Source organism: Cladophialophora psammophila (genome assembly GCF_000585535.1).
Source record: "Cladophialophora psammophila CBS 110553 chromosome Unknown aczJe-supercont1.52, whole genome shotgun sequence".
NCBI lineage: Eukaryota > Fungi > Ascomycota > Eurotiomycetes > Chaetothyriales > Herpotrichiellaceae > Cladophialophora > Cladophialophora psammophila.
The window spans coordinates 39,397-61,559 of record NW_006912973.1 but is presented as its reverse complement, the minus strand read 5'-3'; the positions used below and the strand labels follow the sequence as shown (position 1 = coordinate 61,559).

The window sequence follows — 22,163 nt, the reverse complement described above, 5'->3', positions numbered from 1 at the left end:
CTCAGGTTTATATTTGCGGGAGTAGAAGGCTATAGGTTTCCAAACGGACAAAGGTTCCTTACCCGTTTCAGGTGAGGGAACAGTGACCTTCTGGGATAATATACCTCCTAGTCCACTGCCAGAGGCATCGGTCTCCACTCTTACCTCTAGGTCTGGATCGTAATGATGGAGTAGAGGGGCTCTTTCAAAGCGCTTCTTAAGCTCTTGAAAAGCCTCATCTGCTTTTAGGGTCCATTCCAGAGGGCCCTTCTTCACGCCATGCTTCATTCCCTTTAGCAGGTCTGTAATTGGCGCCACCACTCTTGAGAAATCACGGATGAAGCCCCTGTAGAAATTGGCAAACCCTAGGAATATCTGGATATCCCTAAATGTCTGGGGGGTAGGCCATTCTCGGATGGCTACCACTCTCTGAGGATCCATTGAAACTCCTTCCTCATTGACGATGAAGCCTAGGAATGCCACTTCTCTTGCATGGAACTCGCATTTACTGAGTTTGATGAAAAGCCGTGATTTCCGGAGTCTTTCGAGCACTTGTTTGACATGATCCTCGTGTTCCTTCTCTGTTCTGCTAAAGATTAGGATATCGTCCATGTATGCAATGCAGAAAACGTCTAGCAAGCCCTTTAGGGACTCGTCCACGTATGCCTGGAAGGTAGCTGGGGCATTCGTCAGCCCAAAAGGCATCACCAAGTACTCGAACTGCCCATATCTGGTGCGGAATGCTGTTTTCCACTGGTCCTCTGCCTTAATGGGGATCCTATGGTAAGCATCTCGCAGATCTAGCTTTGTAAAGAGTTTTGCTCCTGCTAGGCGATCAAGGATCTCAGATATCAAGGGCAATGGATAACGGTTCTTGATCGTGACCTTATTCAGCCCTCTATAGTCCACACAGAGGCGAAGTCCTCCGTCTTTCTTTGGGACAAATAGAATGGGAGCCCCAGCAGGTGAGATACTTCGTCGAATCCACCCTTTCATTAATGCATTGTCGAGGTATTCCCTTAGAGCCTCGAGTTCTCTACCACTCAAAGGGTAGATGGGCCCATAGGGTGCTGTTGTGCCTGGCGTGAGATCAATTGCATGCTCTACCTTCGACACTGGTGGAATTTGAGCCTCGCCCGGATCTAATGCCACGTCGCTGTAGCTAGCATAAAGAGAAGGCATACCTCCGTCTTTGCTCAATGCAAGAGTTCGGAGGCGGGTGAAACACTGCCCCACCCGATTCGGGTAAGAAACCCTTTGAGATTTCTCTAAAGGTTGATACCACATGATGTAGATTTCATCCTTCTCTTGAATAAGCTCTTGCGCTGTGATCATGCTAATTCGGGTTTGGCGGTCTGGATCTCTCACTGCCCAGGTACCATCTCTGAAATTGATGTCGGGATTGATTGCTTCGAGCCAGCGCATACCGAGTATTATGTCGAATCCCTCGATATTCGTAGACAATAAATTGAGTCTGGCCTTAGTAGTCCTCCCCCGGTCATCAATGGCCTGAACCTCGAGGCTGTGACGGCCGTAAATGGTGATCTGCCGACCATCCACAGCCTTCCCAAATACATCTGGTGGAACGCCTTTCAAACCAAGCCTAACAACAGTTGTCTGTGAGATGAAGTCGTCCTGTGCCCCACAGTCCACAAGGGCCCGCAATCGATGCTTCTCGCCCTTTACTCGGACTATTACTTGAATGCTCACACAGCGTTGCTCCAATGCGCCGTGTCTCGCAGACTGAATGTGCCCCAATGCGGTAGCTGCGTTTACCACATTGGTATCTATTTTTTTGTACCCTTTTCAGGGCAATCCCGTACTAGATGCCCTTCCTTGTGGCAATTGTAGCACTTAGGAACAAACGAGGACGTTGATTTTTCTCCCTGCTTAGCTTTGGGCTCAGCTGACACGTTTAGCGAACTGGATGTGTTTTTTCCCTCCCGATTCGGGTGGGAAGTTCTATTCCCACTTCCTGTTACAGCCATCGATGTCTTTTGCTTTGGGAGCTCATTTCTTTTTCCTAAAGCATCCTTCTCCTTGGCCTTGCCCTTTTGCTCATTCGCGAAACGTGTCTCATGGCGACAGGCGGCCGTAAGGACAGTATCCCTATTGAGACGTACCTCCTGTGGCTCTGCCATAACTGCGTTACGAATATTGGGCTGTAGACCGTGAAGGAAACGCCACATCTTTTGCTCGACTTCCGTGAGCCTTGATGCCTCCACCTCGGCCTCTGCCTGCTCTAGTTCATGTAAGTACTGACGAACACTCTGTTCTTTCCATTGCTTTCTGAACTGAGCAGCATAAGTGGCCTCAAAAGTGCGAGTTTGAGGGTCTTTGATGGTGCCTCGAAGGAACGTGAGGAATTCCTCCCAACTGGCGGGCACGTTGCGTTGTCTATAATATGCCTGACGAGGCTCTCCATCTAGCCAGGTTGCCGCCGTTTGGATGGCCCGCTTAGCCACCTCAGGGTCTGTTAGGTCCTGGTGGTAGGACTCGAAATACATCTCGATGCCCATAATAAACTCGGTTAAGGCCTGGTAACTGCCCCCATTAAAATGCTTCGGGGGGTCCGCCTTAAAGATTTTCGCGTAGCTAGCCAAATCATCTGTGGCTAGTCGCTTATTATTCCCACCCGATTCAGGTGGGAGACTTCGAGAATATGCTGCAGTCTCTTGCATTAATCTCTGTTCCACACTGAGAGTACCCCCTCTCCGTAGGTAATGGATTCGGTCTATTTGTTCTCGCCGTGTCCTTTCTCTTTCAAGCCTGGACAGTTCGGCCTGTAATTGTTCATCATCCATTTCTTCGAGGTCACTCACGTCCGTAGGCGTGAAAATGGGGTGTCGCGGGTCTGCAGGGCCCGCAGTGGTCGCAGGGTCTTCATCGACGGTCCCCGACGAGACCTCGGGCGCCCCATTGTCTCGGGGCGATGGGGGGTTCATTCTCACCTGATTCAGGTGGGAACTTACCCTAGTAAGGATGGTTTTTTGGGGGTCTCCCTAGAATCGCATGCAGCTACTGCTAGCTCGACAGTGCCACTGCGTGATAGGCAAGCGTTGAGAATTATCAGGGACCTACGCAACGCAGTAGGTACAAAGGAATTGGAGTAGCTGAATGCCTTGTTCTATTCACGTAGCCCTATTGACAACGACTCAACGCTTGAGAAAAAGGAAGAGTTCTCTCTCAGCCGATTCAGGTGAGAGGAGACTCTTATAGCTTCCCCTCTTTCTGTCACGTGAAAAGGGTAAGGCAGCGTTAACCGATAGCCTTGTGCCTCAACCGTCCTTTGCCTTATCCTTTCCTTTTCTTTCTATACCGTCCACCCGATTCGGGTGGAGGGCGTAGAGTACTTGGGGACAACGGTGGGTTCGTGACACTTGTGCCGCCTCTAGGTTGTCGAGGTTGCGGAGAGCGTTGTCAATGAACCACTCAAAAGCAACGCTGTTGATTCGGAGTCTCTCGTAGACTCTATCCCAGTTCTCTTTTATATATTCCCACAGGACCTCAACGCAGGGTCCGTTACCCAAGGCCATCCCAACGAAGTGAATGTTTTGTAGCGTGACGTGGTCATCGGATAAGAATGTAAAGTCCAGAAAGTCTCGGGCCATGGCTGGAAGTTTCGTTCTTCCCATAGCGGCGATGCAGATCTCGCGTCCATCAATAGTATGGTTTCTAGAATATTCGGTTTTGATCGCATGGTATTCTTCTTCTCCGCCCCTCGCAACCGAGATGCCGAAGATAGGAGCTTGGAGATTCCGGTTGACAAGGCCTTTATCGCCATCCTTCCAGCGCGAAAATCGCCGCTTGATCTCGGCAAGGACATCCTCGTTGTCGGCTATAGCCGCAAGCTGGATCAAATTCTTCTCCAGCTCGCCGTCGACATAGTTGTCGGCTGAGCCGGTCCAGGTGATTCTAGACTCGACAGGTCCCATAAGTTGGCGAATGTAAGTCTTAAGTCCTTTGGCAACTTGTGGGTCATCGGAAATGGATGAAAGAACCATAGTGGCAGACTTTCTTATCTGCGACCAGAGAAAACAGTCTTCCTCCTGCCAAAAGCTGGCTAGCAGGGACAATAGCTCACCCGTAGACTTCACACCAGCGAACACCAACGACGCCATATCAGTGACGATTCCCACTTTGTCGGCCGGCGACAGCTTTGATGGCAATTGGGTAAACGATATAAAGTAGCCATATGGGTACTCGGTTCGATAGAAGCCGGCATGGTCTTTATTGAGTTTCAGCAAAGAAGAAACCTGCTTGACACTACCCGACTCTGCAGCCAGGATGCTATCTGCCCTCGTGGGAGATGTCCTTTCTAGTCCAAGTGGAACGTGCCAACATGTCTTTTGATGCTGTGTAGTGTGTCTGGGAAATGGTTGTTGCTTCAATTGAAGTTCGTCCGAAGTCAACACAGCAGTGACAATCGGAAATCCTGCTTCATGGATCCACGGATCCATGATAGCTGCAACATCTATTCCAGATGCTTTAGATAGGGCTTGCCAGAGGTCATTTGAAGTAGCATTCTGGTATGAGCGGCTTTTCAGGTAAGTAGCAATGCCTTTCAGGAAGACATCCTGACCAACGTGGCCAGCTAGCATGCGGATGATAGCACTGCCCTTGCAGTAAGTGATGCTATCGAACATTTGGTGTGCCTGAGCGTCGTGCTCGACATGTGACTCTATTGGATGTGAAGAGTCCAGTGAGTCCAGAGCGAATGCTTCTTCCAAAGCTTCATCCTATGTGTGTGTCGGTTGATGAACTGTGACTGAGTTACCAAAGGACTCGGACACTTACCACAAATTGACCCCAGATATTCCACTCTGTACACAATTAATTAGTCGGCGAGGGTTCATCAGAAGGATTCAGCCTTATCTCACTAGGATGAAGATAATCCACTGCAAGGTAGCCTGCCCATGTTGCAAAACCTTCATTCAACCAGAGTTCGTTCCAGCCGCTCATGGTGACCAGATTGCCGAACCACTGATGGGCCAACTCGTGCGCAACGACATATGAAGCTTTGGACATAAGCCTATTGTCTGAAGTCGATGAATCAAAAAGTATCTTGGTTGGTTTGTAAGTGATCAAGCCCCAATTCTCCATGGCGCCAGAGATAAACTCGTGCACAACCAGGTGATCGCATTTCGGCAGTGGATAGTCAACCCCAAAGCTCTCGCTGAAGAAGTCGAGGGTGTTGCAAGCATCTCGCAACGCGAATTGCGCATATTGTGTTAGACCCTTGGTAGTATAGATCCTAACTGGTATTCTTCTCCCCTCATGCTCTCTTTCTGTAAATGCTTCTATATACTCAAAATCGCCCACTGCCCAGCACAATAGCTGACAGAACTTTAGCTTGCAATCACATCTCAAGTGAGCCACATTGCTTACATATGTACTCATGACTGGTGTCTTCTCAAAACGCACAGCCTTCAGGCTGCTCTTGGGTCCGCCTAGGATGCGAAACGACTTTTCTGGCATGTTGCTTAGTGCTGTCAATTCTGCCGGGATCTCCAACTCAAGCTCAAATGTCGCTTTGAGGTGAGGCTCGTCAAAACAAGGGAAGGCCTTTCTTGCATGGCAGGGCTCAAAGTCAGTTGTTAATTGATGGTGATACTTTCCAACCTTGACACAAGCCGCGTTAGGGTCCGATTGAGGTTCGTATCTAGCACGACAAAAGCCACTCATTGAATGGGTGATTCTTCCTTTGAATGAAATCTTCAACTGCAAGTATCCCTTCGGGACAGTGTCCGGAAACGATATACACACTTGGTCATTTTCGTTGAAGGTAACCGAAGTGGCGGAATATGTTACTGAGCGAATTTAGCACTGCTGCCGATAGCAAGACCTGCGGGATTGTTCTGTAGGCGTACAGGAGGATCCATTGCGGTCGAATGAAACTTCAGGGCGAGATATTTCGATCTGGCTGGCATTGATAATGATTCGGTCCGTAGGAACAGAAGCCTCAGCATCGATTACCACCAGCCCTTCGTACAGCCACTCTCCCCCAAATTCTATGTTGAAGATGTTGAGATTATAGTTGAGAGGCTTGATGCTGCGTATCCTATGTCAGAATACTGTCCTTCCTCGATGTGGTCAGTACTATAGGTTAGCATTCACATACCCTTTAGATAGACGATTGACCACTTTGCTGGCATCCTGCTCGTACAACATCGTGTCTCAGGATGCAAGCACGAAGTGCTAACAAAAGTATGGGAAGATAGAGGAGCGGAATTACTTGCGTCATTTATCAACTGGTCCTTGAATAGCCTGTATCGGCCGAGGATTCCTTTTCAAGGCCACCCTAGGTTCTAGCATTGGGATTTTGAAGCTAGAGTGTCTTGTACGTAATAACGAAGTCCAAGCTTAAAGTGGTGAATGCTTCCGCGACCCGATGATTTTGTCAGATCACCCGTCCAGAGAACTTGGCAGGCTGCCCGCCAACCGAGCTACCGAATTCCCAAGGCCAGGCCCGTCCTTCTTGGAGAATCCACGATAAGCAGCAACCAATAAAATCCTGTCGTCGCCGAAGCCTTCCCTTCTCTTTATTCCTCGAACACCTGGCTCTTTGGATCTTCTTCACGGCGAACTCCTCAGAGGATGATCCAACTTCATGGCACAAGTGCGCCCCCCGGCAACGAAAGTGAGGACGCGCACATTCACAGGGTGTTTGACATGCCGTGGCCGCAAAGTGAAATGCGACTTGCGGCGCCCAAATTGCAACAATTGTGTGAGATTGGGTCAGCGATGTCGTGGTTACCAAGTGCAGCTACAATGGTTGCCTATGTGGGATCCAGAACAGCCTGACACGACCTCACTAGGCAAATCCACAGTAGGAGGGGCAGAGGGCCGCCGCACTCGAACAGAGATATTTGATGGTATGTGCAATCACAAGAGCTTCTGTGGACTTGGACACTCAGGATTACTGCAGCCCATTCAAGGTCTCAGTTCTCCGACGACCTGGTCCGGCATCTTTCATCTACACAAAAACCACAGCACCTCGACCAGGTTCTCGAACAGCTTGATGAGCAGGTAAAAGAGTCTGAGAGTTCTCGTGGCAAAAAAAGCTGGGGGATATCCCAAGGCCCCTTTTCAGTCTTGCACTTCGTCCCCGACCTCGACAATGTCAACGCGCTAAATCGCAGGCAAATGACTATGCGGTGTCCTCTGCCTGCAATTTCACTTAATGGCCAACACGAATTTACGGCATGCCTAGAGGGCATTGACTGGTCATTGTCGATGCCGGGCAGCAACGTAGGGCCTCCAACACTATTCGCCGAAATCTCTCCTGGAGAAGGCTGCAATTACCCTTTCATAAACACCGGATATGGTCCGCTATTTGAAGGTAAGGCCCACGTAAAGCTATTGAAAGATCTCTGCTTAATGCATCAGGCACTAACCAACCGAACTTCCATTCTTCCGTCCCAGATGACATTCAGCTTACCCAACCGGGATTTGCAAGACTTGCTACATACGGACACCCTTTGGCATCCTCTCTGTCCAATGGATCACCATATGTGCCTTCAAACGTCCGATTTCTGTTGTCTCACTATATGAACCATGTGATTGCCTCCCTTTCTGGGTTGCCTCACACGGAAGCTCCCTGGAAAAACATTCATGTGCCGTATGCGATGACTGCGTACGGAGAGCTGGATATTATGGGCCAGTCAAGCTTCACCAGAGTTTCGCTCCTCTACAGCCTTCTTTCCTTGACGTGCTATCACCTTGGTACTCTCTATAGGCCTACTCCCACCGACATCAGAGCTAATGCCGAGGTCCTACTGGATGCCGACCAGGCATCGAAGTTGCAGTACTGGAACACTCAGGGTCTCAAATTCAGAGAGATAGCGCGAACAGCGTTTCGAAAATGTCTACACGCAATGTCGACGGAGCAAACAGAGCCGGTGAAATACAAGGAGATGTTCGTGAGCGCGATGAATCTTATCTGTACAGGGGTATGTCTGCCTTCTTAAGATCTTGAAGACTACAGATGTTTTAAGCTGATAGGTTTAAAGATCGTCAGCGGGGATCCATGGGATTCACGACTTTTTATCCTCCAATGTGAGGAGATCGTCAACAAGATTGGTAGGAAGAAGGGGCCGTTCTCTGCCAAAGCACTGCAACTGCACAGAATATTTGCTTACATCAGGGTTATTGAAAAAACAACCTTCGTCCAAACGAGGGATCAGTATCTCGTAACCCTAGGCAAAAAACCCATGCTTGCCAACGAAATAGAACTTGTGAAGAAGATACCGGAGGATAGCTTTCCCCATTCAGCAACTCTCGCGTCGGACTATGAGACCTGGTCAGATCTTGGGTTGAGTGGGCCTGAGGAAGAGACCTTCAACGACTTCTATGGTATGCCTGCATCCATCTTAAAGCTGATCGCAAGAACGAACAATATGGTTGCCCAGATCGACCCGCCGCAACACCATGGAACCGCTCAGCCTTACATGCCCGCGGAATTGATCGAGGCCGCTGCAGCCTTGGAAAGGGACATTTGTCACTGGGAGACACCGCAAAGACAAGCCGAAAGTAACGGTGACACTTTCATTTTGTTGAGCTGCAGCTCTACCAACAGCATCCCGGATCCAGCCCAAACTATGAAGTCTAATATCGCCACAGCGATGCACCACGCATTGATGGTCTACTTCTTCCGGTTTGTGCGAGGCACCAATCCTATAATACTGCAACACTATGTCGAAAGCATCCTCAGTAACCTCGAAATGCATCATGAAAGCAAACAGTGCTTCTTTCCCGGGGTGCGGTTGGGTGTCACTGTGTGGCCCAGCTTCATCGCTGCCTGTGAAGCGCTGGGGGATGGCTTGCGCCGTCGCGCCATACTCTGCATGAGACACGCTGCTTGGGCGGGCTTCCAGAATGCGGAAGCGGCAGAAATGGTTGCAAAAGAAGTATGGCGACGACGTGATGCAGGGGAGTTGCACGTATCCTGGAGCACTGTCCTACGGGAGTCTCAGACCATTCTGCTACTGACCTGAACCTTTAGCGAGGCCGGGCTCCCTGTATCTATGCTTGCAACTTTCTGATTTTCGGTGGTCTTCATCGCGATATAAGGTCCCCACTCGACAGCCGTCAATCGGCTCTGTGCGCCCCCGAGCCAATTGTTGGTCTTCTCACTCTGAACATCTCTGAACCTGCTTCGACCCAAGCCACCACTAAACCACAATCGACAAATTACCCCGTCCGCCTCCGTGTGTGTATCGTCCTCTTGTTCGGAGGTCATGGTCTTTGGGACCATCAAACAGAGCGATATGGCCAATGCAACCATGGAATGGGCTTCGCTATCCGGAGCCACTTCAATCAGGTTGACGACGGTCTCATGGATGCTGCAAATGCCTGCCAATCCGGCTAATCCAAATAATAGACTAATGAATGAATGAAAGCATGCGCAAAAACGTCGAGATCGTGTAAGATATCGCGGGGCATGTCTAGAGGGCTAGAGAAAAGTAAAAGCGGGACGGAATGCGTTTGGCCCTGAAAATACTACAACACCCAATTAATGTCGAACTTTGACCTTCCAAAGTCCATTTCTATTCCAGATCTGAGCAGCTCACCGAGGCCGCCCGTTAATCTCAAGTCCAGACTTGTCCCCTAACTAGTTAAGTCACTGTGGGCTGAGGCTAGTCTCCTCGGCGCATTATTTGTACCCTAGAACTCCCAGCATTCGCTTCCGCTTCGCTTCTTTTACACCGTCGTCGCAAATGAAGTAGCTGTAGCCAGGGAGGACGAAAAAGTCACCGTCACCGCACTGGCAGTCGCACTCGTAGGCCGAATCGGTGGCGTCGCTGACGCACACGAGCCGGCCGACTGGCAATACTGTCCCTCAGCGCAGCACACATTGCCGCAAGGCGTCTCGCCTCGCGCGTAGTCGCATGTTGGAGGCTGCGGGGTAGGCGGCGCGCAACAGTCCGACGGCGTGGGGAAAACCTGCCAGGACACCGTGCCGATGATAACTTGGACGTCGAGTTCGGTCCGTGTGTACGTGACGACGTAGGTGGAGACGCTGCTGAAGGACAGGGTTGTCGTGTATGTTGAGGTCGACCACGGCGAGCAGCTCGGTGGAGAGCCCGGTGGACTGGATGGGCCGGTTGTGGAATAGACGCATTGAGCGAGGTCGTTGGTGTCAGTGGAGCAGATTTGGTCGGCGGCGCAGCAGAGCTGGGCGTAGAAGCCGCAAGGTTGCGGGCAGGGATTCATGGTGACAGTTGTTGTGAGAATTTGATAGGGCTGTGTCGACGTTGTGGTTGTGAGGATATCTCGTTCTATAATGTTCGCCGATGGTGGCGCGTAAACTGGAGAAGTCAAGATGGAGATGGCGAGAAGGCTCAGTGTTGTTTTGAGCCGTGAATTTGCGACAAAGAACGCCATGCTCTGTAACTATCTACTTTTCAGGAAGGGAGCGTTAGGTTTGTATCTCATCTAACTTTGAGTCGAAGCTTCTACCGTTTGAAGCTCAAAGTTTGTTCAGCTCAATCAAGAACCTACCGTATGCTTCTTCGAGGTTGAGATCGACCCCGCCTATTTGTAGTAGTTAGGATAGAGTTTCTCGCCAAGGGCTTTCGGAGAGACAGCTGCTTGCAGCATCCAATGGATGGACAACTGCAGATAGCCAAGTCGGACATGAGTGTCTCGGGCCAAGGAAGCCGTGCATGGAGAACACTAGTTGACTCCAGAGAGCCATTTCCTAGGCATTACTCAAACCCCAGTCCTCTGAAAATACCCAGGTACCCTATAAACCATGAAATAACCAAAAAAAAACAGCCAATGATCAAGACTCTGTTATTCAGCAAGTAGTGTAACTCTAAGTCCATCAAAGGTAAGCATGTGAGCTTGGGGCGCCTGAGAATGATGTATTCATGCCCCAGGAACGAGTGGAGGTGTGAGACATCAGAGAGCAGGCAACACTTTGCCAGGACGGACAAGGCTGAGGGTAGAAGGGGCTGTTCCACCGGAATCCCCCTTAATTAGTTCCACCACCACAATCAGGTGTAATAACGTACCGATGACAAAATGCTGCGCAGTCGCTAAGTAGAGACGTAATACCTGAGAGAAGACTCTCAGCGGTGGTATTGACCAGCTTGCCATAACATTGCATTAGCGGGCCTTCAGCTTCCCTTTGGCGACTCTATAGATGATCTTGCGTAACACTTCGCTTTCCTGTCTTTTTTTGCTCTTCTCCATCTATTCAATATTGCGTCTTAATATTTTTTTAACTTTCGCTCACTCAAAAATTCAAGTTCAGTCATTAATAAGCAGCTTACCACATCAGCGTCGGAAGTATATAGACATTGCGCTTAGGCAATGAAACAATGGCCAAGTATCAAGGAACTAAAGAGCATTGAATGATTTGACCGAGAACTGGAGTGAGTAGCAGTCATCTAGGTCTATGGGGATTTGTCAGAATCAGAGTCTTCTGGGGTTGTATGGATTGATTTGTTTGTTTGGGGTCTCGTCTGAAGTAATTCTCTTGGTCTATATACAATGACAACTCACTAGGAGAGCGCTCCCAAATGTATTTCCCAAAGCAAGCCATTTCAATCGACCAGTGATGTGGCGGCAGTAGACTCGGATCAGGCGTTCACTGCTCATTGTGAAACTGTTTGTGTTCACTGTGGATGCCTCATTTACTGGCTCTAAGCTCGAAATGCCTGGAAGCTTGGGAGGCCGAGTTCGCAGCTCAGCTCCCTTGAATGTTCTCGCATCGCCCTGTAGTTCCCGAGGTAATAGTTGCTCCCCTGGCAGCTCTGCCGTGTTTGATTGCCGCGCTTTCTTGGCTAAACCATCTTCATGCCACCATCTTATCTTGGAGTCCTGCGTGCATAAGATTAATGGATTGCACGGATTTTGTGGAAGCTATCCAGTTACACTGCCTCTCGGCCCCAAGACGGGACACAGCTCGACATTATCTAGTCCCAGGAGAAATTTCAGAGCCAATGGATGGCGATACTAGCCAATTCGGCGCCCGAGTCACCAGAAGCAGCACCACTAACAGGGTCAGTTAGGCAGACGGCAATAAAGAAGGCAGCAAAGACGACGACTAAAACTAGAACGAAATCTCTTACTATAGCGATGCGAGGGACCTTTCATCCCTGCAGGGTCCCCTTAGAAATTTGAAGGAATGCGATACCCAAGCCCCATGTTTTCGATGTTAGAAGACGGATTCGACAGGTTCACTCGGAAGGAGGGCTTTTTTAAAGCCATAGCTTCCAGCGAGAATCAAGCAATCCTGCTGTCAGCGTAGCCAAGAGGGTGCAGTCTGGTTCCAGGCCAGATAACGAAAGTTCATCCGATGTCGTGGAGCCGATGTGGACTCTGGCTAATGTACTGTTTTTAGACAACCCAATCATGCTAGACGACAATCTGACAATCGATCGGGGCGACGTCACTGCAGACGAATCAAAGCATACTTTCGAAGTCACAGACCTTGCATACATGCCATTCCCAAACTCCTCATATTCTGGCGGAAGACACTGACGATGAAATAACACCCAGAGCTAAAGTGATAGATACATCATGCAGTGGAAGTTCAGGTGCTGGAGGCTCACGGTCGTTAGCTGGCAATGTGGTTCTTGGGTACCAGGCCTATCAACACGAGTGATACCCCTCAAGGCTCGCATGAGTTATCGACGTGAGCCTTTGAGACAGCTGTAGTAAATGGAGATACTGGCCATTTGATCGTTTAATGGTTGTGCACCCTGTTCCACCCCATCCTTACCTGAGGAACCGCTTTGGGACAAGGACGCTCAATGGAGGACAGGATGGACTCTAACAAGGCCCGGGAGAACTGTCTGACTATCGGGTTGGGTAAGTGTAGACGGGGGGTTACCTACTTAGGTAGTGCCAAGGCAGGTACTAGCGTGTCTGAACCGTCGAGCCGCCGAGCGCGTCTTTACGCACAAGCACGAGGTAGTCGGCAAACCTACTATCTTGATTCAAAGCTTATAGATGCTAGGCTTGGCGGGGTAATGGCCAAGAATGGCTAAGAAGGGCTCGTGGAAGCTACCACGCTCCTTAAGGCCAAGCCTTTATTTTCTTTTGGAAGTTCAGCCTCACGTCCGACTGTTCTGCTCAGTCTTCTTGTGCCTCCCAGCAGGATGATGGAAGGATCTGGGTAGGTATGGATATTGCCAACCAGCACGTAACGCCAGTCGAAGCTGCCTTATGGGTGCTGTTCGCCGCCTACACTGTTAAACAAAATGCGATCTGTGCGACATTGTTCTTCGCAAACACTGTTGTGCTACGTCTGTCATTGGAGGTGTCACGCCTTCTTTCAAAGAGAGCAGGCCTGTCGCGCTTATGGCTCGCCATACCTACAATTGGCGTAGCCTACATATGGCTGACGTTGACGCCAGCACAGCTTCTAATCCCTACGCCAATGGACCTTTGGTCCCCCTATCAGGCTCATCCCCCGTTGAAGAACTTTCAGGAGCTCTACCGACCCAATAACAGTATTAGCGTCGAGTGAGTGAGTGAGTGAGCTCTCTGATTTCAGGCACTAACTAGAGTGCAGCATTATAGCAATACATGGCCTGGGAGCGAATCCAGAAAATGCCTGGTCTTGTCGTAATGGCACTCACGCTCTCTCATGGCTGCGAGAAATATTGCCCGTGCAGGGCTTTGAATCGGCTAGAATTGTGATGTTGAATCATCAGACTCGTTGGGATTCGAGGACGCCCAATATGGAGCTAAGCGATCATGCTGGCCAGCTCTTAGGTCACATCGAAGACCTCCACACGGTAATGCCACCGCATAAGATACTGCGTAAATATTAATTGTGGTTGAGGATCCGACGAGGCCCATTATATTCATCGCACATAGCTTTGGCGGCATCCTACTCAAGAAGGTATCCTCCTACCTGCAATATTATATCGGGATCAAGGGTGCTCACAGCTCCATCAGAGCCTGCTTCTGGCACTGGGCCAGCGATCCAGTCATGTTGCTGCAGCAACAAAGGCAATCATCTTCCTCGGTGTTCCTCATGCTGGAACCAGCTTCACGAAAGCTGCCTCGATGCTTGCGTGCACAGCCACTTGGCGCGGCTCTGACACAAGACTGTTAAGGTTCATGACCGAGAACAGCAAAGACATTTATGAACTTGACAAAGACTTCAGGAGGTCCTATCCACCTTCATATTCGAGCAGCACTGAAGGTTCTATCTATGTCTGCAATTTTGCAGAAATGCGGCCTGAGGAGAAGTTTGGAATCGTTGTTGGACCTGTATGTTCTCTCCTGAATGGGTTAATACACCAACCAACTGCGTTAGGCCGTGAAAATGCATCCAGGTGCTTTAGGCTACCCTCGGAACCGATGGCTGGACACAGATCATCGCGGAATGAATAAATTCTGCGCCGCTGACGACCCCAACTTGCAGGTGATTCTTGAAGAGCTGAGAGGCATTTTTGCTTCTCTGCGCAGGAGCAAGTCTATAAGTGTCCCCTCGCGCCCTGTGAAGGCAACTATAGTACGGTCATCCCTAGGGATACCAGTGACACAGCACTTCGTTGGTCGCGAATACACTCTGGAGCGCGTGCATCAACTGCTCTGGACACCAAGTCGGCCAGACTCTCTTAACATTGTCAGCATCTATGCAGCTGGAGGAATGGGCAAGACTCAGACGGCCATGGCATATTTGCAGAGTTACGGAGAACACTTCGGCGCTATACTGGAGGTCGATGGTACCAGCTACGTAACGTGTTGTGCTAGTTTCCGGAGAATTCGGGAGCTCTTGGCCAAAGATGACCCGGTTGTCGCACAGGAATATCTAGAGTGGAAATGGGCTAAAAGCAACACGACTTTCCAAAATGAAGTGGAGTCTGAGTGTGTGATGGATTACAGACTTGTGAAAGGTTGGCTGTGGCTGCGGCAGGATCTACCGTGGCTACTGCTCTTCGACAACGTTGACGATCTCGAGAGTTTCGATGTACGCGATTTCTTTCCTTACGATGTGCAGGGCAAGGTGCTCGTAACGAGCCGACGACTAGAGAGCTGTGAATGGTCTCAGTGGAGGTGCATAAAGCTGTCAGAACTCCACCGGGAAGACTCCAGAGCTCTCTTTCTCAAACAATTGTCTTTGGAACTCCAATCAGAGTCATCAGGTACGTGTGCAGATTGTCGTGTACATGGGCCACTAACGGGGCCTAGCGATGAAACTCCTCGACAGCGTCTTGGACAAACTCGGCGACATGCCGCTTGCGATAGCGCAAGCAAGTGCGTACATATCACGACGCCTTCTCATCTTTCGTGGCACACAACATAAGATCTTGCAGAGGCTGGAAGAGGAGCTGACGGCTTATGAAACAGCCTTCTTGGGGCAGTTGCAAAAGCAGTCTGCCGTCGCTCTACGGGGCTACCGCAACGATTCAATTTTTACGACTTGGGAAATCTCATTCCAGGCTATCGAGAGCCAAGACCGAGCTGCAGCAGAACTCCTCCAATTGATGGGTTTCCTCAATCGACGTGACCTGGACCCGAAGCTATTACGATATGCAGTCCTGCCCAGTCATCCAATGACTGGGTCCTTCTCTTTTCTTTATGAGCTCCAGCGATGGATGGAGCCACCGAAAAGCCAGTGGAGCGACATGCGTCTGGACTCTTGCTTTGGCCTATACAGCTCATACTCTTTACTCGAATATCTGGAAGACTTGGACTCGTTTTCAATGCATCCTCTGATCCACGCTTGGGTACGTTCGAGGCTCGGTCGGCCAATGCAGATCTATTATGCAACACAGGCTATGCGACTCGTCGAGGCTGGCTGGGTACTTGGTATCTATCCACGCTCGCACACCGAGGACATTTTCGAGTCCGTCAAAGAGTATTTCTCTACTGCTACTATCGAGGAGAATGAATTACATCTCAACCCCGATGCCCTTCGAGCGAGAACATGGCCTGAGTGGCTTGAGACCTTCATTCAGAAAATGATGCTTCTCTGGGGTATCCTAGATGATGCTGTTCTAAGCTTGACGAGGCTCCTCATGCCACCACACTCGCGACTCGTGGCAGTGCCATGGAGATATTCCTACACCCTTGGAGACAGGGTCGACCACCTTGGCCTAGTTCAATGGTCCTATCAAGAAGCTTGTTCTCGCTTACATTATCGACATCCCTTCTCTCTGAAGATTGCCGGAAGCTACGCCAACATCCTCTTAGGAGAGGATGAGTTCTTGCCTAGGCTTGCTGAAACCTGGTACACGTGGCTTGCCGAAGTTCGTGCTCGAATGTATGGCCCAGAACACCCATCAACTGCAGGAGCGCTGCTTGGTATTGCAAAACTGCTCATGTTTGATGAACGCTACGAGGAGGCAGACGTTCTCTTTAGTAAAGCGTTAACGTTTCGTACGAAAGCGCTTGGTTTTGAAGACAAGCTAACACGAAATGTTTTTCGGCTGAAAAGAAGATTGCTATTGTATTGGGCGGATCGCACTGCTGCTTTGAGCTTCGTTCAGGATCTGTATGAATCCGGTCACCTCTGTTGCATTCTCGAAGGCTTCCCTCTTTCAGAAGTCTTTGGTGTTGTCCTCTACCAGGCATTCGGCCCCAATTCAACACTGTTTGAACTGTATGAAAGGAATCCCCGTGATTGTGCAGTACTTGCTCCAGCCTTAATGCACTTCCAGTGGACAGACCTGGTTCCGGACGCCTCAGCTGTAACATGCGACTTCTCCTTACCTGGATGGTGCCAATGTCTCCACATCTGGGACGACTTATTAAATAGTAGGTGGACAGAAAATCCCACCCCATGCGACTCTCCCGGTTATGAGAATGCGACGTGGGGACCATACGGAGGCTGTCAAGGAGACGAGTACCAGGCACGAGGATTATCCGAAAAGTGTGACATCTGGATTCAACAAGAACTGGAGAGCGACGAGTCGATGGACGCGGCACAACTCTTGTTGAATGTGCTCCAAGGCCTCGCTGTTGATTCATATCGCATAGGACCTCGCACACGCAGCTCGGGCTTCGAGAGCTGGGCATGGGTACGAGATACCGGACTCGACACAGTGATTCGCCAGCTTCATGCTGGTGAATGTGAACTGGCAGGGGAACTTGCGACGGCTCTCTACGAGCTGATTTATCCACGTGACGCGTGCTTTGCTTTTCTGGTAGCCCAAAGCTCTGCGTGTCAGGGGGCTCTAGAAGAGTCGTGCAAATGGTACCAAGAAGCGGAGGTGGCCAGCGAAACTGCACAAGTCACCTGCAATGTGAGGTTCAATGGAATTCGGTTGAATAAGTGCATGATATCTGTGGCGCACTGGGCACAGGGGATCTGCCATTGGCTAAACGGAAACTTCACTCATGGTCAGGAGCATATCCTGCACGCGCTCAAGGCCGGTGAATTATTCGATTTCGAGACGGAGTGGATACTGTACGATCTCCAGATGGCTCGTCAGCACTTCGGCATATCCGGTGATGAACTTCGTGTCATCACTTTCGAGATGGCGTTCGAAGATGCAAACTCACCTTTCATTCATTATCAGACTGGGGACTTGGAGAGCGGGAACTGGGCATGGACCACAGTTTATGATGAATTGCTCAGTATATATGGATCCGATACAGCCCGCGACTGGAACGACTGTTTCGGTACAGGGAATTTTTCCGACGACTGCAAACACTTCAAGAACGTTAAGATCTACGGTATCTCGGATGCAAGGCAAGAATATGCCTTGGAGATTTTTACGAATCTGACCGGAATATGGTGGCGAAGTTTCTTCGCTGCGGTGCGATTTCCTCAATTATACAGAGAGCCTAGACCAGGCAGCGTCTACTCTAGGTTGCGCCCGCTCTAGGTTCACGGCACCGCGGACATGGCTCCAAGCAAGAGAAATGCCCGGACCGGCAACGACACGGAGTTAGTAGAAGACATCGCTGTGATGCGGTCGGGAAGGACATCATCCGCGCTGGGATACGCTGTTTGCAGCCCTGGAGTGTTTCCTCTCTGAGGGCGGGTTTAAGAGCCGCACTGCCCAATTCAAACGCAACAAAGGGAACCTTGATCGGTGATTCCGAGCTATTGGACGGGTTGCTGGAACCGCCCATGCCTGACTCTAGTTCGGTACAACTGTGCACCAGTTGCAACTTCACCTGCAATCAAATATAATCAGGAACAGGACTGAGTATAATAGACTCTACCGGAGCCCAAGCAAGTTTCAGGAAAAGGGACTACCAACTAGAAATACTTAGGTACGCACAACTGCGTTGGGCACAGCAGGGTATTGGACTAGCCCAATTAGACAATATCGAAGACCTTTTGGCACTGCAGCACTGGCTAGTATTTAAGCCTCTTCTGTCACAAATAAAACGTCTCTTCCGTCCGAAACAATCAGTCAAGTTATGGTCCCAGATTAGTTCAACATGTGGACACTTTAAATAACGTTCAGATGATCAATTGGCCTTTACTCCTTTCTCCTCCAAACCTGCTCGACAAATTCCTTCGTCTCTCTCCCAATCAGGTGCGGATTATCCTCCTGTAGATAGTGGTTTCCAGGGCCGACTCCAACACTCTTGACATTCTTCATCTGATCAGCCAGCACCTTGGCCCTTTCGACCGAAACAATGGCACCGGGAGTGCCCCAGAACATCAACTTCGGCACGGGTGTGGCGGTCAACCACGTGAAATACGCCTGCACAAGCTCAGCCACGTCCGCGGGGTGACCGTCGAAGGGAAGCTCGTTCGGGAAGCGGTATATCGGCTCACGAGCCTTCGGGTCGAGGAACGGGGCCCTGTAATGCGCCAGCTCTGCCTCCGTCAGGCCTCGTCTGACGCCGACCTTGGCGAGGACGAGCTCGATGAAGACGTTTCCCTCGACGATGAGCTTGCGGCCAATCCCCTCCGTGCGGAAGTCGTGGAATATTTGCCGTCCGTCCTGCAGATCGTCCAGCTTCATCCCCGGGAGGATGAACTCCATGAAGATTAGTCCAGCCACTTTCTCCTCATTCCGGCTCGCCCAGTGCAATCCGAGGGCACTGCCCCAGTCGTGGACCACCAAGAACAACTTCTCCTTGCCATCATTGTCGATGATCTTGTCCATGAACGCATCGAAATACTGGATGTGGTCGCGGACATAATACGAGTTTGAAGGCATCTTGCCTGAATCGCCAAACCCTATGAGGTCTGGCGCAATGCATCTTGCGATCGGTGAAAGATGTGGAATGACATTGCGCCAGATGTAAGACGAGGTTGGGTTGCCGTGTACGAAGACTACGGCCGGTGAGGTGGGATTTGGCGCCCCGGTGTCAATGTACGCCATCGTCGAATCAAGGATAGGCACACGTTGTTTGGTGAAAGGAAACTCTGCAGATATCTCTTGAGAAGCCATGTCGATCTTGAAAGTGGAGCTGCGAGTGCCGGGGAAGTGTATCAAGTTGAAGTGGTTTCTGCAAAAGGCACTGATAGGTTTGGTCGCTTCAAGAGTCTGAAATACTTGTACTGTTGCACCCACACAAACATTCCATCACCAGATCTTCCCTGCACACGCCTTCTTCATGCCGTATTCGCTTTGCCGCCAGCGGCCTTAATAGCCCAGAGCATTCTCAGTTTGCAATGTGGCTTACGCCCTGGTCTGAGAGAGGACATCGGTACGGGGCACAGGCATGCTCCTCGTTCCACAGCGAGCTGAATAAATGTGCCTATTCCTTTCGGCCATCTTGAGACGGTCCTACCGAGTCATCCGCCCTTCGTCCGTCAGAGAGAGCCAAGCCTACGGACGGGAGCCCGCGTTGCGCCGAATCCGTGGCGGTGATGATTCGACAGAACCCGTTCACTGTTCGCTGCCGAGGAATGGGAATGAACATGATGGGAGGTTTATCCAGAAATATGGTTTTGTGTCTTGCCATTCGTCGGGACCTTTTTAGCTCCAGGCAACCATCCCTTGAGCAAGGATCAGCCTGGCACGGTGCGCCAATCCCATGACACTTGCAAACTCGCATTGGCCGTGGTAAGTCGGTTGGTGGGCTGCTTGCACAATACTTCTGAGCAGATATCACGGGTTTCGGATGTCTTCGTCCCGCAGTTGTCTTTGATCGCTATGGCATGGCAGAGAGCTCTGGTTGATAGCCTCATCCACGAGCTTGATAACCAGCCTCATAACGTTATATTCCTCGAGGCTCCGTTGAACTCCGAGTTAAGTTCTTTGTTGATCCGAAACACGGAACGAAGTTTAAAAAACAAGAGGTATAGGCTAGTGCAGACTCAGCTGGCGAGAGAGTTACCGATGCTTGCCCCCGAGGATCACCAGCCTCGTCTTGCCACGACCAAGCAAGAGCCCACCACAGCAATCACACGTTCCTGCAAACAAACTTTCGTTGATTCAAGGCTTGTCACCAGTAACTTCTTCCTTCTGAGATGATGATCGCGTCCCACCTCGAGTAGGGTTTCGAGGCGACACGCCTTTGCAACGTCCATGAACCCATTCTAGTGCCCTCTCCAGCCTCTTCCGGGTCAGCCAGAGCGTGAGGACGAAGACGGTGAACGGGATGACGGTCCAAATATATGGCCAGAAGAGCGGAGACCGGACGTATCCCTCATACTTTTCCGACGTCAGGATACCGCTGTTGAAGACGCCCTGCAAAAACATTAGAAAGAAGAGGGAAGGATGGACCTCCTTCTGCTCCCCAGCCCGCTAATGGGTATTTCGTACTCACCGACACGAACGTAGCGGGGAGGAAGATCATGGTCAAGATCGTGATGGCGTGCATTGACGAACTGTCCCGGGACATCTTGCGCGCCATGTCAATGTTGATGGCGCTGTCCTGCTGCGTCACTGCGTTGAAGACCTACGGTCGTCGTTTGTATCGTCAGCAAGTTCCCGTTGTGACAAATCGGGATGGATACGCATATTCCAGTGACTCACGAAGTTCATTGTAGTGTCCTTCCGAGCCTTGTACGTCCTGAGCCAATTCATTTCGCAATTCCACGAGTGTGAAAGGTATTCGAGCAGCTCCGCAGTCTCTGCAACAACACTCTCTTGAGGGCTCTTCGCTAACGGGCTGGAATCAAAGGCAGATTTAATGATATCGGTGAGTTTGATCGACATGTCCGTGTTGGCCATGCCGGAATCAATGGTTTGAGAGACTAGATGAAGTTGTTCTGTGATGGCTTCGAGGAGATTTCTACCCTTGTCTCTCCAGAAGCGCTGCAAGTCTTTGGGGTCTTCTGTGTAGTTATGCTTTGCTTCATTGTAGTCGTCGACTTTGTTAATCTAGGTTTTCCCAGTGAGCATGTTGTGCCTTTCCTTTACTCAAGCTAACGTACCTGGCCCATCAATCGGTCTTTGACAATAGCCACATAGTCTTTAGCCTGCTCGAGCGATGCCTGTAAGGTGTGGGCCACAATTAGGAAGGGACTTTGTGCGGACCTCCTTTGTTCGAGCCGAATATATTCGGAGGGGCTGAATCCCTCGGCGAAGCCAAGCTGGTCTTTGAGCGAGCTGATGCAGCTGTCCTTTGGATCGCCCGAAATAATGTAGACAGTGAGATTCTCTGGTACGATATGCCGGAAGGATATGGAAACCGGTGATACAGGACCCGCCTTGTTATCCCACCTCGAGCTCATGAGCCATCGAGCGAACTGACATCCAACCTCTTTTCGACAAGACCTGCAGTTGGTCACCACAACTTTCTCGACGAAAATTGTCAACGTACCATAATGTCGATTTTCTCGTGAGGTCTTTACAGCAGACCAATAATCAGGTCGGCCGAAGATGTCACGGAGAATTTCTCCATTGATTGGCCATTTCCTACTAATGTACTTCATGGCGTCGGCCGAAATGGTTGCGCGACGTCCCCAAGTCGCGCCAGGGTTCTTTTCGAGGTATACCAGACTCATAGACAGTCAGCGACCATAGCCGAGCCGTAAAAGGGGGGATCAAGCGGAGTATCACACAAAAGGAGAAGTGAAGGGTGCGAAGGATTGCAGTCCTTTTCGGTTTCCTGCACGTCAGTGAGCATGGGCTAGAGGATTCCGGTGTTAAGATCCAACCCTACTGAGATAATAGCTTTGACCATCTCATCGCCGACGTCGTTATGCCATCCTGATGATCAGATCCTGAGATTTCAAGTGGAGGTTTTCACACTTACCTGTCTTCTGCTTCGACACTTGCAAGACATCAAGCCTTGACCGGTTTTGGAAGTTTTCGACATTGCCCAAAAGCTGCCTCAACGCCGCCGGGCGA

General features: G+C 50.4%; 6 protein-coding genes across 6 annotated transcripts; 2 read left to right on the top strand and 4 right to left on the bottom strand.

Annotated features, from left to right (window-relative positions):
* Positions 1-3,257: 3,257 nt before the first annotated feature.
* A1O5_13405 (uncharacterized protein) lies at positions 3,258-6,150 on the bottom strand (the record flags this gene model as incomplete). Its single annotated transcript, XM_007753971.1, has 6 exons — positions 3,258-4,718; positions 4,777-4,802; positions 4,860-5,316; positions 5,368-5,789; positions 5,850-6,031; positions 6,101-6,150. 6 exons carry the CDS (start codon positions 6,148-6,150, stop codon positions 3,258-3,260), a joined length of 2,598 nt encoding a protein of 865 aa, XP_007752161.1.
* Positions 6,151-7,843: 1,693 nt separating this feature from the next.
* On the top strand, positions 7,844-8,975 carry A1O5_13404 (uncharacterized protein; the record flags this gene model as incomplete). The annotated part of the gene is made up of 2 exons (XM_007753970.1): positions 7,844-7,931; positions 7,984-8,975. The coding sequence occupies 2 exons, from the start codon at positions 7,844-7,846 to the stop codon at positions 8,973-8,975; spliced, it is 1,080 nt and encodes a 359-aa protein (XP_007752160.1).
* A 748-nt stretch (positions 8,976-9,723) lies between these two features.
* A1O5_13403 (uncharacterized protein) lies at positions 9,724-10,365 on the bottom strand. The gene has a single exon (XM_007753969.1). It carries the CDS (start codon positions 10,100-10,102, stop codon positions 9,821-9,823), a length of 282 nt encoding a protein of 93 aa, XP_007752159.1. The 5' UTR covers positions 10,103-10,365; the 3' UTR covers positions 9,724-9,820.
* Positions 10,366-14,269: 3,904 nt separating this feature from the next.
* Positions 14,270-17,780, top strand: A1O5_13402 (uncharacterized protein; the record flags this gene model as incomplete). The annotated part of the gene is made up of 2 exons (XM_007753968.1): positions 14,270-15,092; positions 15,139-17,780. 2 exons carry the CDS (start codon positions 14,270-14,272, stop codon positions 17,778-17,780), a joined length of 3,465 nt encoding a protein of 1,154 aa, XP_007752158.1.
* A 606-nt stretch (positions 17,781-18,386) lies between these two features.
* A1O5_13401 (uncharacterized protein) lies at positions 18,387-19,310 on the bottom strand (the record flags this gene model as incomplete). The annotated part of the gene is made up of 1 exon (XM_007753967.1): positions 18,387-19,310. The coding sequence occupies one exon, from the start codon at positions 19,308-19,310 to the stop codon at positions 18,387-18,389; it is 924 nt and encodes a 307-aa protein (XP_007752157.1).
* A 990-nt stretch (positions 19,311-20,300) lies between these two features.
* On the bottom strand, positions 20,301-21,544 carry A1O5_13400 (uncharacterized protein; the record flags this gene model as incomplete). Its single annotated transcript, XM_007753966.1, has 4 exons — positions 20,301-20,555; positions 20,635-20,766; positions 20,844-21,191; positions 21,245-21,544. The coding sequence occupies 4 exons, from the start codon at positions 21,542-21,544 to the stop codon at positions 20,301-20,303; spliced, it is 1,035 nt and encodes a 344-aa protein (XP_007752156.1).
* Positions 21,545-22,163: the final 619 nt, after the last annotated feature.